At 36.6% G+C, this 14,284-nt stretch overlaps 1 protein-coding gene across 1 annotated transcript; it reads right to left on the bottom strand.

The window, feature by feature from the left end:
- Window positions 1-650: 650 nt before the first annotated feature.
- On the bottom strand, window positions 651-14,011 carry CDC45 (cell division cycle 45; the record flags this gene model as incomplete). Its single annotated transcript, XM_082325526.1, has 19 exons — window positions 651-706; window positions 1,912-1,978; window positions 2,744-2,820; window positions 3,280-3,398; window positions 4,604-4,687; window positions 5,057-5,195; window positions 5,394-5,555; window positions 5,817-5,915; window positions 6,316-6,447; window positions 6,840-6,959; window positions 7,782-7,832; window positions 8,225-8,286; window positions 9,120-9,168; window positions 9,767-9,822; window positions 10,974-11,117; window positions 11,694-11,831; window positions 12,285-12,377; window positions 12,672-12,731; window positions 13,961-14,011. 18 exons carry the CDS (start codon window positions 14,009-14,011, stop codon window positions 1,914-1,916), a joined length of 1,701 nt encoding a protein of 566 aa, XP_082181652.1. The 3' UTR covers window positions 651-706; window positions 1,912-1,913.
- Between the last annotated feature and the right edge of the window lie 273 nt (window positions 14,012-14,284).

Genomic DNA, 14,284 nt, shown 5'->3' with positions numbered 1-14,284 from the left:
ACACAATTATCTTAGTATTTTAGACTCTTTCCAGGAAAATTATTCCCAAAGCCAAGCTACAGGTGACAATATAGTATCACAATGCATGACTAAAAATGCTTTACTGACACCGGAATTCCCCAGATTTTTCATTCGGTATTTGGCAGTTACTCAGTACTTGGATTTTAAAAGCCTTAAAATCTTAAAACTTGTCTCACAAAACAGTTATTTCAATTAAACTACAAAGACCTCAGCCTGATAGTACTAAAAACCTGTTTCAACATTCTAGAAATTCAAGCAGAGTTTCAAAAAGTTTCTTATAAAAAAATAGACAACAAGCATTCAAGACAATTTTAAAAGAACATTTGAATGGTAATATAATGGTAATATAAATACGGAACTTCTTCAAAACCTATTTTTTTGTTATTAGCCAACAGCTACACATCACGGGAGCATGTCTACTAATAAAAGCAGGCTTGACAAATAGAAGTCCAATTTGCAAATACTCCTAGTTGACACCTTTTGCCATTACGAGTATCTGTGTGGCAGGTTAAAATCCTTTTGACCTCCCAAGAGGCATAAGAACAACAGTCCAGGCCTGTACCGGTACAGTTAAGATAAAGCAAGACGATACATCACAATTGCAGCACCATGAACTTTGGAACATCCGAAATAATTTCAGAGCATCTGATCCTCAGCTTCCAGCACAAGGAGCCAAAAAGCACCACTGTATAACAAGGACAGAAGACAAACTGAAACAATCAGTAGTCACAGTGTAACGAAAGAAACAAACAGGCGTAGAAATCTTGGAAGCCGTGCCTGACTACGCTGTCTAACAAACAACAATTGCAGCTGTTGACCCACTGTTTCAAACTTATGAGTGAACAGAAGAAAAAAGAAATTGTAGCTTTGATACCCATTGAAAAACATAAGTCATATTGTCATTTGTCTAGGACTACCAACGTTCACAGGCTGTTGTTAAAGTCTTCATCTTACTCCTTTGCTTTCCTATGTACACCGTAAAGATAATCTTCTGAGATTACTTCACATGTCAATACTAAAGAGCAAATCTTTATGTAGGCATGAAGAAGCCACAAGGTGCTTTATATACTTTCAGTCTTACAGGTTGTGTAAATAGACTTTACAAAACAATTTAGCGTTTGGCTGCTTCTCTGGGAGAAAGCGAGCTATCCCCACTCATCACTGCAGAATAAACGCACACACAAACCAATAAAAATAGTTCATCATTGAAAAGCAGTGAATATTTGAAGGCAATTGTGACAATTTGACAGTCTCATCAGATCTACAGTAAAATCTGTCTTGCCCTAAGGTAGCTTTAAAACAGACTTTGAACTAGTGTGAAGCTAGCAGTCACAACTACAAATGAAGACTTATATCCCCGTCTTTATTCCAGACAAAAACTACACCCTAACATAGGCTACAACCTTAACAGCGTGAAAGAAAAATGCAAATTCTACGTTAACGTCAAAGCCACGAACGACACTGCTATGGCCAAGGCTCCATCCTGAGCTCAAACAAGCCATCAGAATTAAAAGAAAAAGTCAATACCAGAGTATCAACTACAATTAGCTAATATCTCCCTTTCTTTCACAACAAACAGCTGCTTCTTTTCCAGCTAAAGTTAAAAAGCCACAAAAAGTTAAAAACAATGGAAGAGAAGCTTATGGATGACGAAACTTAAATAAATCTCCTCAGGCAAAAAAAAAAAAAAAAAAAAAAAAATTCTGCTTGTACATTGTCTGTCTCCTCCCCCAAAAAAACTATTGTAAGAAACTCTTATCTTCAATTTATATTTTCACCATAAGTTGCAGCATTTTCTTAGAACATTCGACAGATAATCTACAAATGTCATTTGGTTACTGGCTTGATTTGTAATTAATTTTTTAATTAATCCTCCTTACACTGTCTTACCATTAGGACAAGAGAGAAATGAGTGCATCCAGAAATTTGCTCCGGTCTTCTGTTTTCAATTCAATTACTAAAATATGAAATATTTTATTACAAGATGCAAATAACTGAAAGATATACTAGATGTCACACTTGAAGAATATTAATTCCAAGTATACTTATTTATATTCATAACCAACTTTAAGAAGGAAAAAGAGAAACTATTTATTTGGACAAAATGCAAAGCACATTGTTTATTTTGCTCGCAGATTTCAGCAAAGTTGGATTTCTAGGCGCTCACTACATGATATAGCTGCCGCTTTTTAAATCTAGGAATGCTTCTTTGTGTGTTCCACACGCGTATATAAGTACATATTATTAAAAACTGCCTCTTTCATAAGCACATACAAAGACAGTTATGCAACAAGATTTGCCTATCTCATTTTTCAAACAGACAATAAAGAATGCGTCTCGTAACATCAATACTATACTTGGTTTGGCTGCTAAATATAAAAACCCTCACAGATAACCTCACAGATTTTAAACTGAAGTGCACATATGAAAATCATTACTCCATGCAAAATGTAGATCGTCTCAAAAAGATACACAAGCCTCTGCTTAGTAGTTTCTAATTACTGCACAACAAGATAGAACTTAGAACAAGATTGACAAATAATGTGGTTTGTGTTTATACTAGACTCAGGAATAGTGTATCACATACACACCCTTGATGTTTGCATCTAAGGCATACAGAAATGAGTATATGGTCTACCGTCGTTCTGCTTTATGGAGGCTGCGTAAACACTGACCCCTAAAGGAGACTCTGGTGAATGAAATAAGCGGTAGCATTACTCACTTGACATGTCGAAATGGTTGTGTAAAGTCCTAGAATTGGTACTGTCTGCAGCTTTCTCAAATGCTCTTCCAAAAAAGCTAGAAGATGAACAGAAATACATATAAGCATTACAGAAAAGGATATATTTACTAAGGTAGAAGCATGGAACTTTCTCCTCACTGAGAGTTGAAAATGTCTTCCAGGTGTTTTTCACGTGCCATCTATTCAACAGGCACCTCACTTATTCAAGTGCAAAAATCTTAACATGGCAGGCTTTAAGAAATGAAGTCATGGGTGATATAGTGAACTATTTCCCTCTTTTAGAGATAAAGAAATAGTTAAGAGGGAAGGCAAAAAAACTTGCAAGGAAGCTGGGGAACATCTGTATCCTCTCTCAAAGTATCTCATGCATACTATATACAAAAAGCGTGTTTCTAGAGAAGGATACAATTCAAGTCAACATAGTGTTAAATAGGTACAGGAAAGATATGTTTCCTTCAGAGACACGAAAAGCCTATAGGTAACCTTTAGTAAGAACTTTTAAACAATATGCTTACTTCTTTTTGTCAGAGCTTTCTGTCTCCGGAGGAATCCCCACCATGATCACAGTTCCCTGTTCAACATCCATTGGTGCAGCCATTATCAGTGGCAGCAATTTACAACGCTTGTTTTTTGTCTGGAAGTCAGAAAGCCTCTTTGTTAGACAAAACTCAGGAAACAATTTAGTTTCAGCTCTCCATGTGAGCTAGTATTACAAATATTCACCTAAGGATACAGCTATAATGCAGTTTCACAGAAGGTGGTTTCTTTACATAATCTCTTAATCCCCTTCTTTCTTACAATAAGTCACTTTACAGACCAATAGAAATTTCAGTTCTTCTCTGATCTTGCATTTCATTTTAACACAGAAATGATGTAGGCAGACAAGATACGATTTACAGTAAAGAAAAAAGCTCTTAAAAAAAAAAAAAACCACAAGAACTGCAGGTATGGGTATCTAAAAAACTTTCACTGGGCTTAATTTTTTGCAATAATAATTTTACATTGAAACACAACAGATAAAACTTTGACAAACACAGTCTTCCCTAGAAATTATTTTCCCCTGTCATATTGTTTCATAGCAGTAAGCTGTAACTTTAACAAATTTTGTAATTTAATTAAATCAAAAAATAATTATGAAGATTTTAACATTTTTAGACACTTAAGTAAATGAAACAGGTTTGTTTAAAGTGTTCTGCTCTTAAGGTACATGTTTTGCAGTGAGTTTTAAAGATGCTGTCCTGCTCCTAGTGGCAGACTAGTTATTCACCCTAACTTTCAAAACGAGGACAGACAGATGCAATCTGATAAGGACGGACCACCATAAATTACATTCACAAATTAGGAAGTGCTTACTGCGAAGACAGTTCTCAATCTTAAAAACCTCATTTTTATCTGATTTGTGTAACTAAAAGCTCAAAAGATAAATGCAATTTGATTTCAGTAACATTAGTTGTAAAGATCAGAGGATTTTATTTAAACAGACACAGAAATCTTCAGATAACAATTACCAGTCCTGCAATACTGCTTGGTTTTGTGTCAGGTTAACTTTCCGAAGTCCCTATTTAGTGATATGCTCCCTCAAAACTTACAAAATTACACAAAGATTTTAGATTGTAAGTATCTTAGTAATGAAAACTCTTTTTAATGCTAGGAAGTCTCCCAGGCAGATCTCTTTCCTAGAGCAGCACTCACAGATGTGCTAAAATTATCCAGCTAATTAGCAGAAAAACATTATTAAGATTTTCATGTGTTTTTAATAATCAACTGCAAGTATCCAACAGAAGAATAATAACTACACAGACCAGAAGTTAGTTAGTCAAAAGCTTTTGATTTACTTACAGAGCAAACAAATGATTTGAGTAAGTATTTACTAAGCAGGCACAGAGACACTGGTTTGGAAAACAGTTTCACGTCTGGTGTGCCCTAGGAAAAGAAGAATTATTTCAATTACAATCCAAGACGATTTATTTAATTTTAATATCTACTGACATGTCTAAAAGTTTTGTGTGGCTCAAAGAACACTAACAAGAACCATTACAATACAGGAGTTTGATCTCACCCACTTGACTTGGATCTGAAGCCCTCCCCCCTTTGAGAGGACTGATTCTTCCTTTGGGAAGGTCAGAGCAGATGCCAACACTGACCCATCGGAGGACAGCACAGTACAGATACAAGGCTCTTTCTGGCGGAGTCATTCTTACTGAGTCAAGCAGTTAAGAAAACAGTGTTATTCGACTACGAGACAGCCAAATATGGCAGTCAAACGAGACAGCCAAAAATTAGAATTCTGACCTCCATGAGCGAGCAATAGAGAAAAGGCCCCTGAGAAATTACAAGGTTGGTGCAAATACAGCTGGCTACTGTCTGCTGAATGGCACGTAACTGCTTTTTGGCTAGGTCCAGCCCTTGGTGCAGTTTGTCCAGGTTACCCCTGCAACAGAAAGAATAAAAATAAAGACTTTCATATAAAACTGAAGCTTTTCACACAAAACTGAGACCTCTCTGAACACGATTCACAGCGATATTTTGATTTTTCAGTGGCTTATGAAGCATCAATGCATCTTTTAGATACGTAACCCATGTTCCCTAAATAAAACTGTAAAAGAACGAAGAGACATATTTTCAGCACCTGGAGAGACTGTCCAAAGCTTTAATGAAATTAGTTGTTTCGGGTCCCTCTTTCTCTATATTCTCCATGAGAGAAGCTGTTGCATAAACTATATCACTTGCTGAGAACTTGTTCTTAAAGCCAAAGTGAATGCTGAAGGTCTGAACTCTTAAATCCTTCATTCTGCAAAATGAGATAAAACCAGTACAGATTATTAACATTATCAGCATTATTATCAACATTGACCAGCCATCTCCTCAGCATGTTAATGTTAAGAACATGAAGACAAATCATATCCTAACATTTGCAATGAGCCTAATACTACTTTGTAAATCTAAAAGACATATTTTTTAAAACAAGATGTTACATCCTCTTCATACAAAAATATTTCAACGTAATTGAAAAGTATTTTCAGATAAAGCATTTGTATTTAAAACAATGTACCCAAACTTGTTTGCAGATTCTTCAATCATTTCCCGAAGATTTTCTTTCAAAGACATGTCCATGGAATTAAACTTCTGTTTCACTTGCTTCAAAGGCAAACTAAGAAGAGAAGGAAAAAATACATTGATAGGTATGCCAGAAGAAACAAATATTTTGCCTTCCTTTCGTAAGGCTTTCTTCATATTAGATAACGTAGCAAGTTAAGTCTGACTAGGCTTGTTTGCGTTCTTTTTTCTTTAGTCATTGAAAAACGGATGTGAGAAAGCATAGGTTGTTTACTATTCTGCTACTCCATAAAGGCATACAGCTGAAGCATTCCTCGTACGCCAGGACACAAGCTGCATAAGTCAACTCATAGAGACACTGCAACCTACGCAGAGCCCCACAATCATATTTAAAAACTAACTGGTTGAGTACTCGCAAGCTGTATTATCAATATTTTTCTATAATTCATTGAAAAAATTATCCTTTAATCAAGACTGAGATTTTTATAACTCACCCCATGTCAGCCAAAAACTCCTGGAGCCTCTTCTGCCCTTGTACGGACCAAAGCTTAAGGCTAGCAGAGGTATATGAAGTGTTACAGAGACTTTCATATAGTGACCAGTGCTGATAAAGTGCCAGGCGCAGACTGAACAGGAATTATGGGAAATAATTATGAACACATACATCATTTGAAGTTACAAATAGTAACAAAACTCCACAACTGGTAGGTAAGTCTTCAGTTGCCCTTATATATTGCATCTCTCTACTACATAAGATACAGTTGGAAGCTGCAGGTGCGTGTAACACAAGATGAGCAACATTGACTTGTAACTAATTCTGAAAGGTTAAGCTGAACTGAAGCTACACGAGCTAGTGAAAGAGGGATTCATGTTCAACAAAACATTCAAATTCCCATTTCTTTTAATTCCATTTTCAGCAGCAGAGATGGTGCTGGGATTTTGTTTCCCTGGATGAAAACTTAACTGAGGTTCACCAGGTGGGCAGAGTTCCTTTTCCCCAGATCTTACGCAAGGATACTCGTATTCAAATGCTATTCGCATGCAATCAATCGACAGAGAATTTTCCTCATCCTCGTTGCGGTGGTTATGGCGAGACACATGACGCTGCAGGATTCCAATATCAGTCACATACTTCATTCTTAAACAAAACCACATTTGTTACTTCGCTTTCTTCCTGTGTATTTTTGTATTTGATCATGAGAACACAAAAATGCTTCCTAAAGATTACACATTGGCCAGTCAGCAGCATGAAAACTGCAGATACATCTTAAAAAAAAAAAAAAGGCAAACTAACATATTAAATAATGTCCTTTCCATATTCAGCCATACACCCAAGGAACTAAAGCTACAATAAAACCAATACAGAAAGACAGATAGACCGACCAATGAAATTAGTTACTTATTACATTTATCTCCTTAAAAACATCAGTGTATTAGTAACACTAGAATGCCAGAATTGAAGTCTACATTTGCACTACTAGAATTCTGAAGGTATCTAGTAGGAAATAAGAACAAAGAAAAAAAAAAAAAAAAAAGAAATCTGAAACTCATTAACTAAGACTGGAAAGGAAGCTGGAGGATACCGAACATACAATTTTTTTTTCCTTTAATAAAACTGTATCAGGGTCATATTTCCTTAAACTACTATTAAACAGCATTTCTTCCCGGATCAGAAGTGATTGTTGTATAATTTTGTGAAAAATACAGTTAGTTTAATAATTCTGAATAGTAGAAAAGGAAAATGCAGTTTTTTCTGATGTATATTCCCATTTTTGGAAGGCATCAGATCACATTCTGTTATTAAGATATTTAATGTCACTGTTTATTAATTATCTTGTATTACATTAATTCCCACATTTTCTGATCTCTGTTAATTGCTATTAGTTACTCCTAAAAACAATTAAAAGATAGATAAATAAAAAATAATAATAAGGATAAATTTAAAAAAAATCTTTCTTACTGAGTGATTTTATCTTGGACCCATTGATCTGTTAGGCCAACAATAGCCCACCTAAAATTGCGGGGGAAAAAAAGAAAAGGAAAAAAAATGTTAAACCAAAAAATATTCCAGTACAGTATGTTGTATTTAACTCTCTAAGTACGCAACAGAACAAGTCAGAAACACTGTTCACCAGCTGTATAGAAGTTAAGAACAAAGCTATATGCTACTAGTCCCCCTGTAGCAGACACACACATATAGTGCCATCCTCCCTTTTTCAGCGCAAAATCTATTGGTTGCTGGTAATTAATTTACACAGATGTGTCCTCCAATTCAAGACATACGTCCACTCATGAAATAAACTGAAACTTTATACTGAAATCAAATAGTTTTGGGAAATCTTGCCTCTCTTTACTATGGGATTAAGCATCTAGCCTCTGTGAAAAATGTTGATGGAAACATACCACAACATGTCATTCAAGTCTTTAGACATTATCCATGCCAGATCAAACATCACCATCGCAGACTGCGTGAGGGAAAAGCAAAAAGAGAGGATAAATGAACACAGAACTGTCACTTCATTAAACAAACAGAACACGGGTAAATTTGCCAAGTACTAGCATGTTACTAAAGCTCTAGAAATCACACTCGAGTCTGACAATCTGCCAGTGTCGTAACTTCTAAGGTACTAAGTAGGTGGAAAAATATTTTGTACAGCTCTGCAAACCTGCATTATATATAAAGCAGCACTTCACAAAATATAACAACAATCAGACAAGAGGCCAAATGACAGAAGGAACAGTTTGATGTCCTAAGTGTTAAGTTTGAAATATCCTGACACTTTGAAAACTTCGAAAGGCAAACAAGCTGCCTAAATGCTAGTGTCTTTTTGCAAGGGTATTTTGTGCAGAGAGAGATACTTTTGTCAAGACCTAAAAAAAAATCCACTATCATATTTTTTTTATGCCAGCATTAAAGATACCAAACAACAAAAATTATAATAGTTCTGGTTTATCATTTCCCGCCACAGTTAACATTACATTAGCCACTGTGACTCAGCTGGCTGGTGTCTGCCAGCCTACCAGTATTGTTTCTACGATGTATCTAGTTCATCAATGGTAAAATTGAATGTACACAACCAGAAAGCATTAAACTGCTATGTCAAACTACTTGTACATCTACGATGTATCTTATAGATAACAATAAGACATAAAAATAACAAGATATAACAATATTATTATAATGCATAGTAGTATTAGACAATTATAACATTGTATTAGATTATTATAACACTATATATTGTCCAATTACCTTCACATTGGCACCTTGTGTTTTTATGGCAAACGAGTTTATACTTACCGAGGTCCCATGGTATTCATATTGCTCATAATCAAAAAGAATTTCTCGTCTAAAAAGGGAAAAAAACCCTCATTTGACTAAGTGGTGAACTGGTCATTGGATCCAATTAAAAATATAAGACAGGAATTATGAAATAATATTTAAATTTAATTTTAGCAATTAAAAAAAATTAAACTTGGGCTAGAAATTGTTTTTCTGCAAGACAATTAGATTTTAGTAGCAATGTGGAAACCACACTGAAATGTACTCATAAAAAAGGAAAAATGTATTAAATCATTATTCCTCAAATCCCATTTACTCATCTGACTTGTTCCAGCTCATTCCTATTGACAGTAGTGGGATTGTAAAGGAAGAAAACAGAAGCACAAATTTCACCCTAAGATAGACAAGATCAGAATACTACAGCTACTTAAAAGTGAAGCAATGCACCCATTGCTACTCAAATTTATAAATTACTGTTTACAACTATCCTCCACTTAAATATTTTATTTTTATATAGTGAATATCTCTCTACTTTCTGAATAAAGTTAGAACTAAAGCATCTTGCAAATCAAGCAGCATAGTATCATGTTTTTGTATTCTCAACAAGATTTTAATCAAATAAGAGAAAGAAAAAGAGATACAAGCAACATAAAAAAGTTACAGACCTGCGTGCCTCCCATTCTCGCCTTTGTCGTCTTTTCATTGTTCTCTCTATGACATCCTGTAAATTAATTTGAATGTTAAAAAGCTAGAAAAAATACTCTAGCGGATCAGCACCTATCCAGATACTTTAATGACTAAGTCTTCATTAAAAATAAGAATTATTCCCATTAACAACATCTAATAAGAAAAGTATTATTATCAAATATTTTTCCAAGGAACACACTTTTATAAAGTCATGGCTTCTTTCTGTGCTAGCATTTATTTAGCACGTTCTTAACAAACAAAAAGGTCCAAACCACAGTATTTTCCACACTGGCAACATTGCATCCTAGCATTTTATAACATAAGAATGACACTGATGAAAAATAAAGACGAGATAATTAACGAAGCTCAGAAAAAGAGGCACTCACTGTACATTTAAGCTCCATAAATGGCATCATCAGCTTGAAAACTCAAAGAAATCAAAAAGGTATTTGTGAATGTTTAAGACTTGAAAATAGCTTTTGTGCACACTATTTACAGATTTTCCTTTGAATTTCTGATATCTGGTTTTGCTGAGTTAGTGCCCTTCATAGATTAGTAGGAAAAAATGTACAATGTTAATAGAAAATTAATATGAAATATATATTAAATCTGAGAATGTCTTTATGTTTAATTGTCTCTTAATATTGCTAGCCTTGTGCCTTTGCTTCCCTGTATGGTATAAATAGAAAATATGCTACAAATTTAATTGTTTGGCAAATTTAATCGTTTGTGTCTACCATAATATACTTCTGTTAGTTTACTGCTACAAGGACAGACAAAATGTATTGCTAAATTATTTGTGAGCTTCTATCTCCTCAAACAATTACTTAAAAAAAGATATTTATATCTAAATAAATTGTTTTGCTAGACTGAAAAGCCCAGAGCACATAATCAGAGATAGATCTCTTTGGTTCACTGGTTACACAAAGAGAGCATTATTCATAATCAAGTTCAAAACATGTTTTTTTACAAGGAGAAAATATTTCTGTGCAGTTCAGATGAATAAATATTTTGTGTATGTGAAACTCTATTGGATATAGTAGATTATTTTTAAATCCTACACTTGAATTTGTGATCTAATGGAACATAATTTTTAAACTCAAATGTCATTATGATGATGATGTAAAGTATAGGTAATAGCTGGTTTATTTTCCTTCTTTTCACAACAAAGCAGCAGAAACACACCTCTTCAAAACGCCTGCGTTTCTCTGTAGGTTCTGACCCATCACTTTCATTCTCCGAGTCCTCTTCTTCATCCTCTTCATCTCTGAAGATATCATCATAAGCAGGAACATCGAGATCATCATCTTGTTTAACTAACAGCTTAATCTAGCAAGAAAAACAAACGTATTAAAGTATCTTATTTAGTGATTAAAACACATTTCAAATGACAAATGAGAATACTTCAGATACTTAGTAAGAGAAACTAATAATTCATTTTGGCTGTGATCGATTCCTGGCATAACAAAAATATTGCTTTTTAATGCAAAGACCATACCTATTTATACAAGATAAGAGTAAAAAATTTATTCCTTTGTTACAGCATTACTGAAAGAATTATTTTTTATGCTTGTTAAAGTCACGTCAAATAATTTGTGCTTAATACTCAAATTCTAGGTGTTGCTAGCTGCAGAGAGATAATACATGTTACATTCTGGAGGCTGTTTATCCTCTGATTTGTAGCAGTTTGATTTATAGCAACAGGATTAACAGGTGCTTACTACTGACAACTATCACGCTGCTAATGGTATCTATTTTATTACTGAAGACAGATTTTTTTCTGATCAGGTACATTACTACTGCAAATATCCATTAATACTGCTTCCTCACCCACTAGCTAACACTGTAAGCAGTTCAGCAAAACACAGAAAACGAAGATTTTTATTATGAAAGAAAAGCATTTACCTGTGTGTCATTGTAAACATTCACTACATTGATAGGCCTGTGGCTGTCACATACAAAAAAAAAAGTGTCTTCTTCAGGCTGCAAGATCTCCAGAAGGTCAACATTGGCACCACAATTAATAAGAACAAAATATTTGAACTGCAAACAGAAGCAAAAAGAAGAAAAAAAAAAAAGTTTTTTACTTCAATTAGCAGGAAACACAGAAGACTGAAAACACCTTTACAAAACCTCCAAAGCACTCATCATTGCCAAAACTCGTATTTACTTTCTGATATTTGATGTCTCTGAGGAGGAAAAAAATTTGTAAGACAAAACCCCAAATTTGGAGATGTTGGACATCCAATACTACCCCCTTTTAGATCTCAAAAGGTGTGCAAACTTAATTTGGCTCTACCAAAATTATACCATATTAGTTTGAGCTGATGTAAGAAAGTTGGCAAGTTTGTTACTGGTATGTTAAAATTTAACCACCATTTTGAGGTAATCAATAATAATTAGTTTAAGAGCTGACATTTTAAGCTGGGGAAAGGGAAGAAGTGCACGTCTATATAAGATGAGCTGCAACTTAAAAAGTTTCCAGTATTTTTTCACCTGATCTTTATGCTCAAGAAAGGCAGTTTCAAGTTCTTGCCACCCAGATACTGGGACGAGTGTATACTGCACATGATCACATTGAAACAAAGCCTGAAACAAAGGAAAGAGCTGTTAGCAAAGGTGAGGGGAAACCTCTTCTACAACGCTATACCATGCTGTAATTCTATTTCATACAAATCTTTACCTTGAAGACATCCCGAATGACAAATCTACATGAACTTCGGGAGTATGACTTACCAGTTTTCAGTGTCATAACTCACGGAAAAAACAAGTTACAAAAGCAGATGAAATCTTCATCCTTTCCCCACTTCAAACCTAGTAAAAGGATCCCAGGGCATTTTTTCTTTTACTGTTAGCCTACAGTGATAATGAACAAAGACTTACCTGGAGTATTTTACAAGCACATAGCGCATCAACATCTGAAGCAACAAGAAGAAGAACACGCTGCAAAAATAATAAAATAATAGTATTAATATATTAACATAGCACCAAATCTCACGTGCTGGTACCTGAAATGCATAGATCACTGTGGGACTAGAAAGTAAGAGATTTAGGTAGAGATCATCATAAGCATAAAACTGGATTGCTTCTCAATGGACAGTGCAACCAAAGTTAACCAATTTGGATCCCTGTAAATATGAACAATAAACAACTCCACATACCCAAAATACGTCAGCTACTTTGAGGAAACGTAATTATTCAGACTCCTATGAACCACACGTAGTTTTGAAGGTTCAAAGCTAGTCTGTCCTAAAACTGTTTTCATCACGTCCAGAAAGGACTAAGTTTTCAGCATGGGATCTGGAACAGTTTTGACTAAAGAAAATCTGAAGCAAAAATAAGAACAAGGCAACTCTTGAAATAACTTTGATTTAGGCAAAACAATTTATTTGCTGTTTTTTTCAGGGTGGTTTTTTTTGAGATTTTGCTCACGGTTGGAGAAGTTGAGGGAAATGCTTTCATTTCCACAATCCATAACATAGTTTCACAGGCAGAAATACTAAAAGGCTATCCAACAAAAGCTTTACCACTTCACACAGCTTTACACATCTACGCTGAACAAAGTTAAGCAAACCGTGGGTTAAAAATGAAAGTAGCCAACCAGACCTGCTACAAGAAAGACTGCAAGAGAAACCTCAAAGACAGAATACAAAATTTAGTGTCCGGGCAAACAACATCAAAACAGTTAAAAAGATATAAAGAAAAAAAAATAGCTCTAGAGATGCCTCGGTTAAACAAAAGGTCCACAAGAATACCCAAAGCACTTGCGAGAAAGGCGGTGGGCTGTACGTAAAACCTCTGGCGAGACCTCGTCGCGCTGGCAGCAGCTTCGGCTCGGGTTTCCAACGCCGCGGGCGCGCTCGGGAAGGGCGCTCGTACAACCCGGGCTGACTGGCGGGCCCGCCGCCGGCAGCCGCGCATCCGCCGGACAGCCCCCACCCCGGCAGCCCCGGGCACCCCCGCTCCCCACACCTCCCGCGGCCCTAGGAGCGCCAGAGCGCCTCAGCCGCCGCAAACGGAGGCGGGGAGGCCCGGGCCCCGGCCCCCCTCCCTGAGGCGGCGGGAACCGCCGCAGCCCCGCGGGGCGAGGCCTGAGGGGAGGCGGCTCCGCTCGCCGCCGGGACGCCCGGGGTGACACCACCCCCTCCCCGGTCGCGGCCCGCCGCCCGCACCTGGCTGACAATCACGTCGTAAAACTCCCGCCGGCAGTCGGAGACGAACATGGCGGCGGCGCGAGAGCGGCGAAGAAACAGCGGCAGCCGCAGCCCGCCCCCACTCAAACTGGGCGCCAAACCAGCGCCGCTTCCCATTGGCCTTCTAGTCACGGCGCGCTGGCCAATAGAAAAGCGGCCGTCCCTCCTTCGCAGAGCGGATTGGGTGAACTGCCCAACCCGTTCCGGGTCTTCGCCAATGGGATTGGGAAGAGGGAGACGCGACAGGTGCGGCTAGCCAATCCCAGCAGCATCTCAGCCGGAAGCAGCCTGCTGACCTTTGTA

Source organism: Platalea leucorodia, assembly GCF_965183815.1.
Source record: "Platalea leucorodia genome assembly, chromosome: 12".
NCBI lineage: Eukaryota > Metazoa > Chordata > Aves > Pelecaniformes > Threskiornithidae > Platalea > Platalea leucorodia.
Note: the sequence above shows the minus strand (reverse complement) of the source record. Positions and strands in the feature narration are given on the sequence as shown.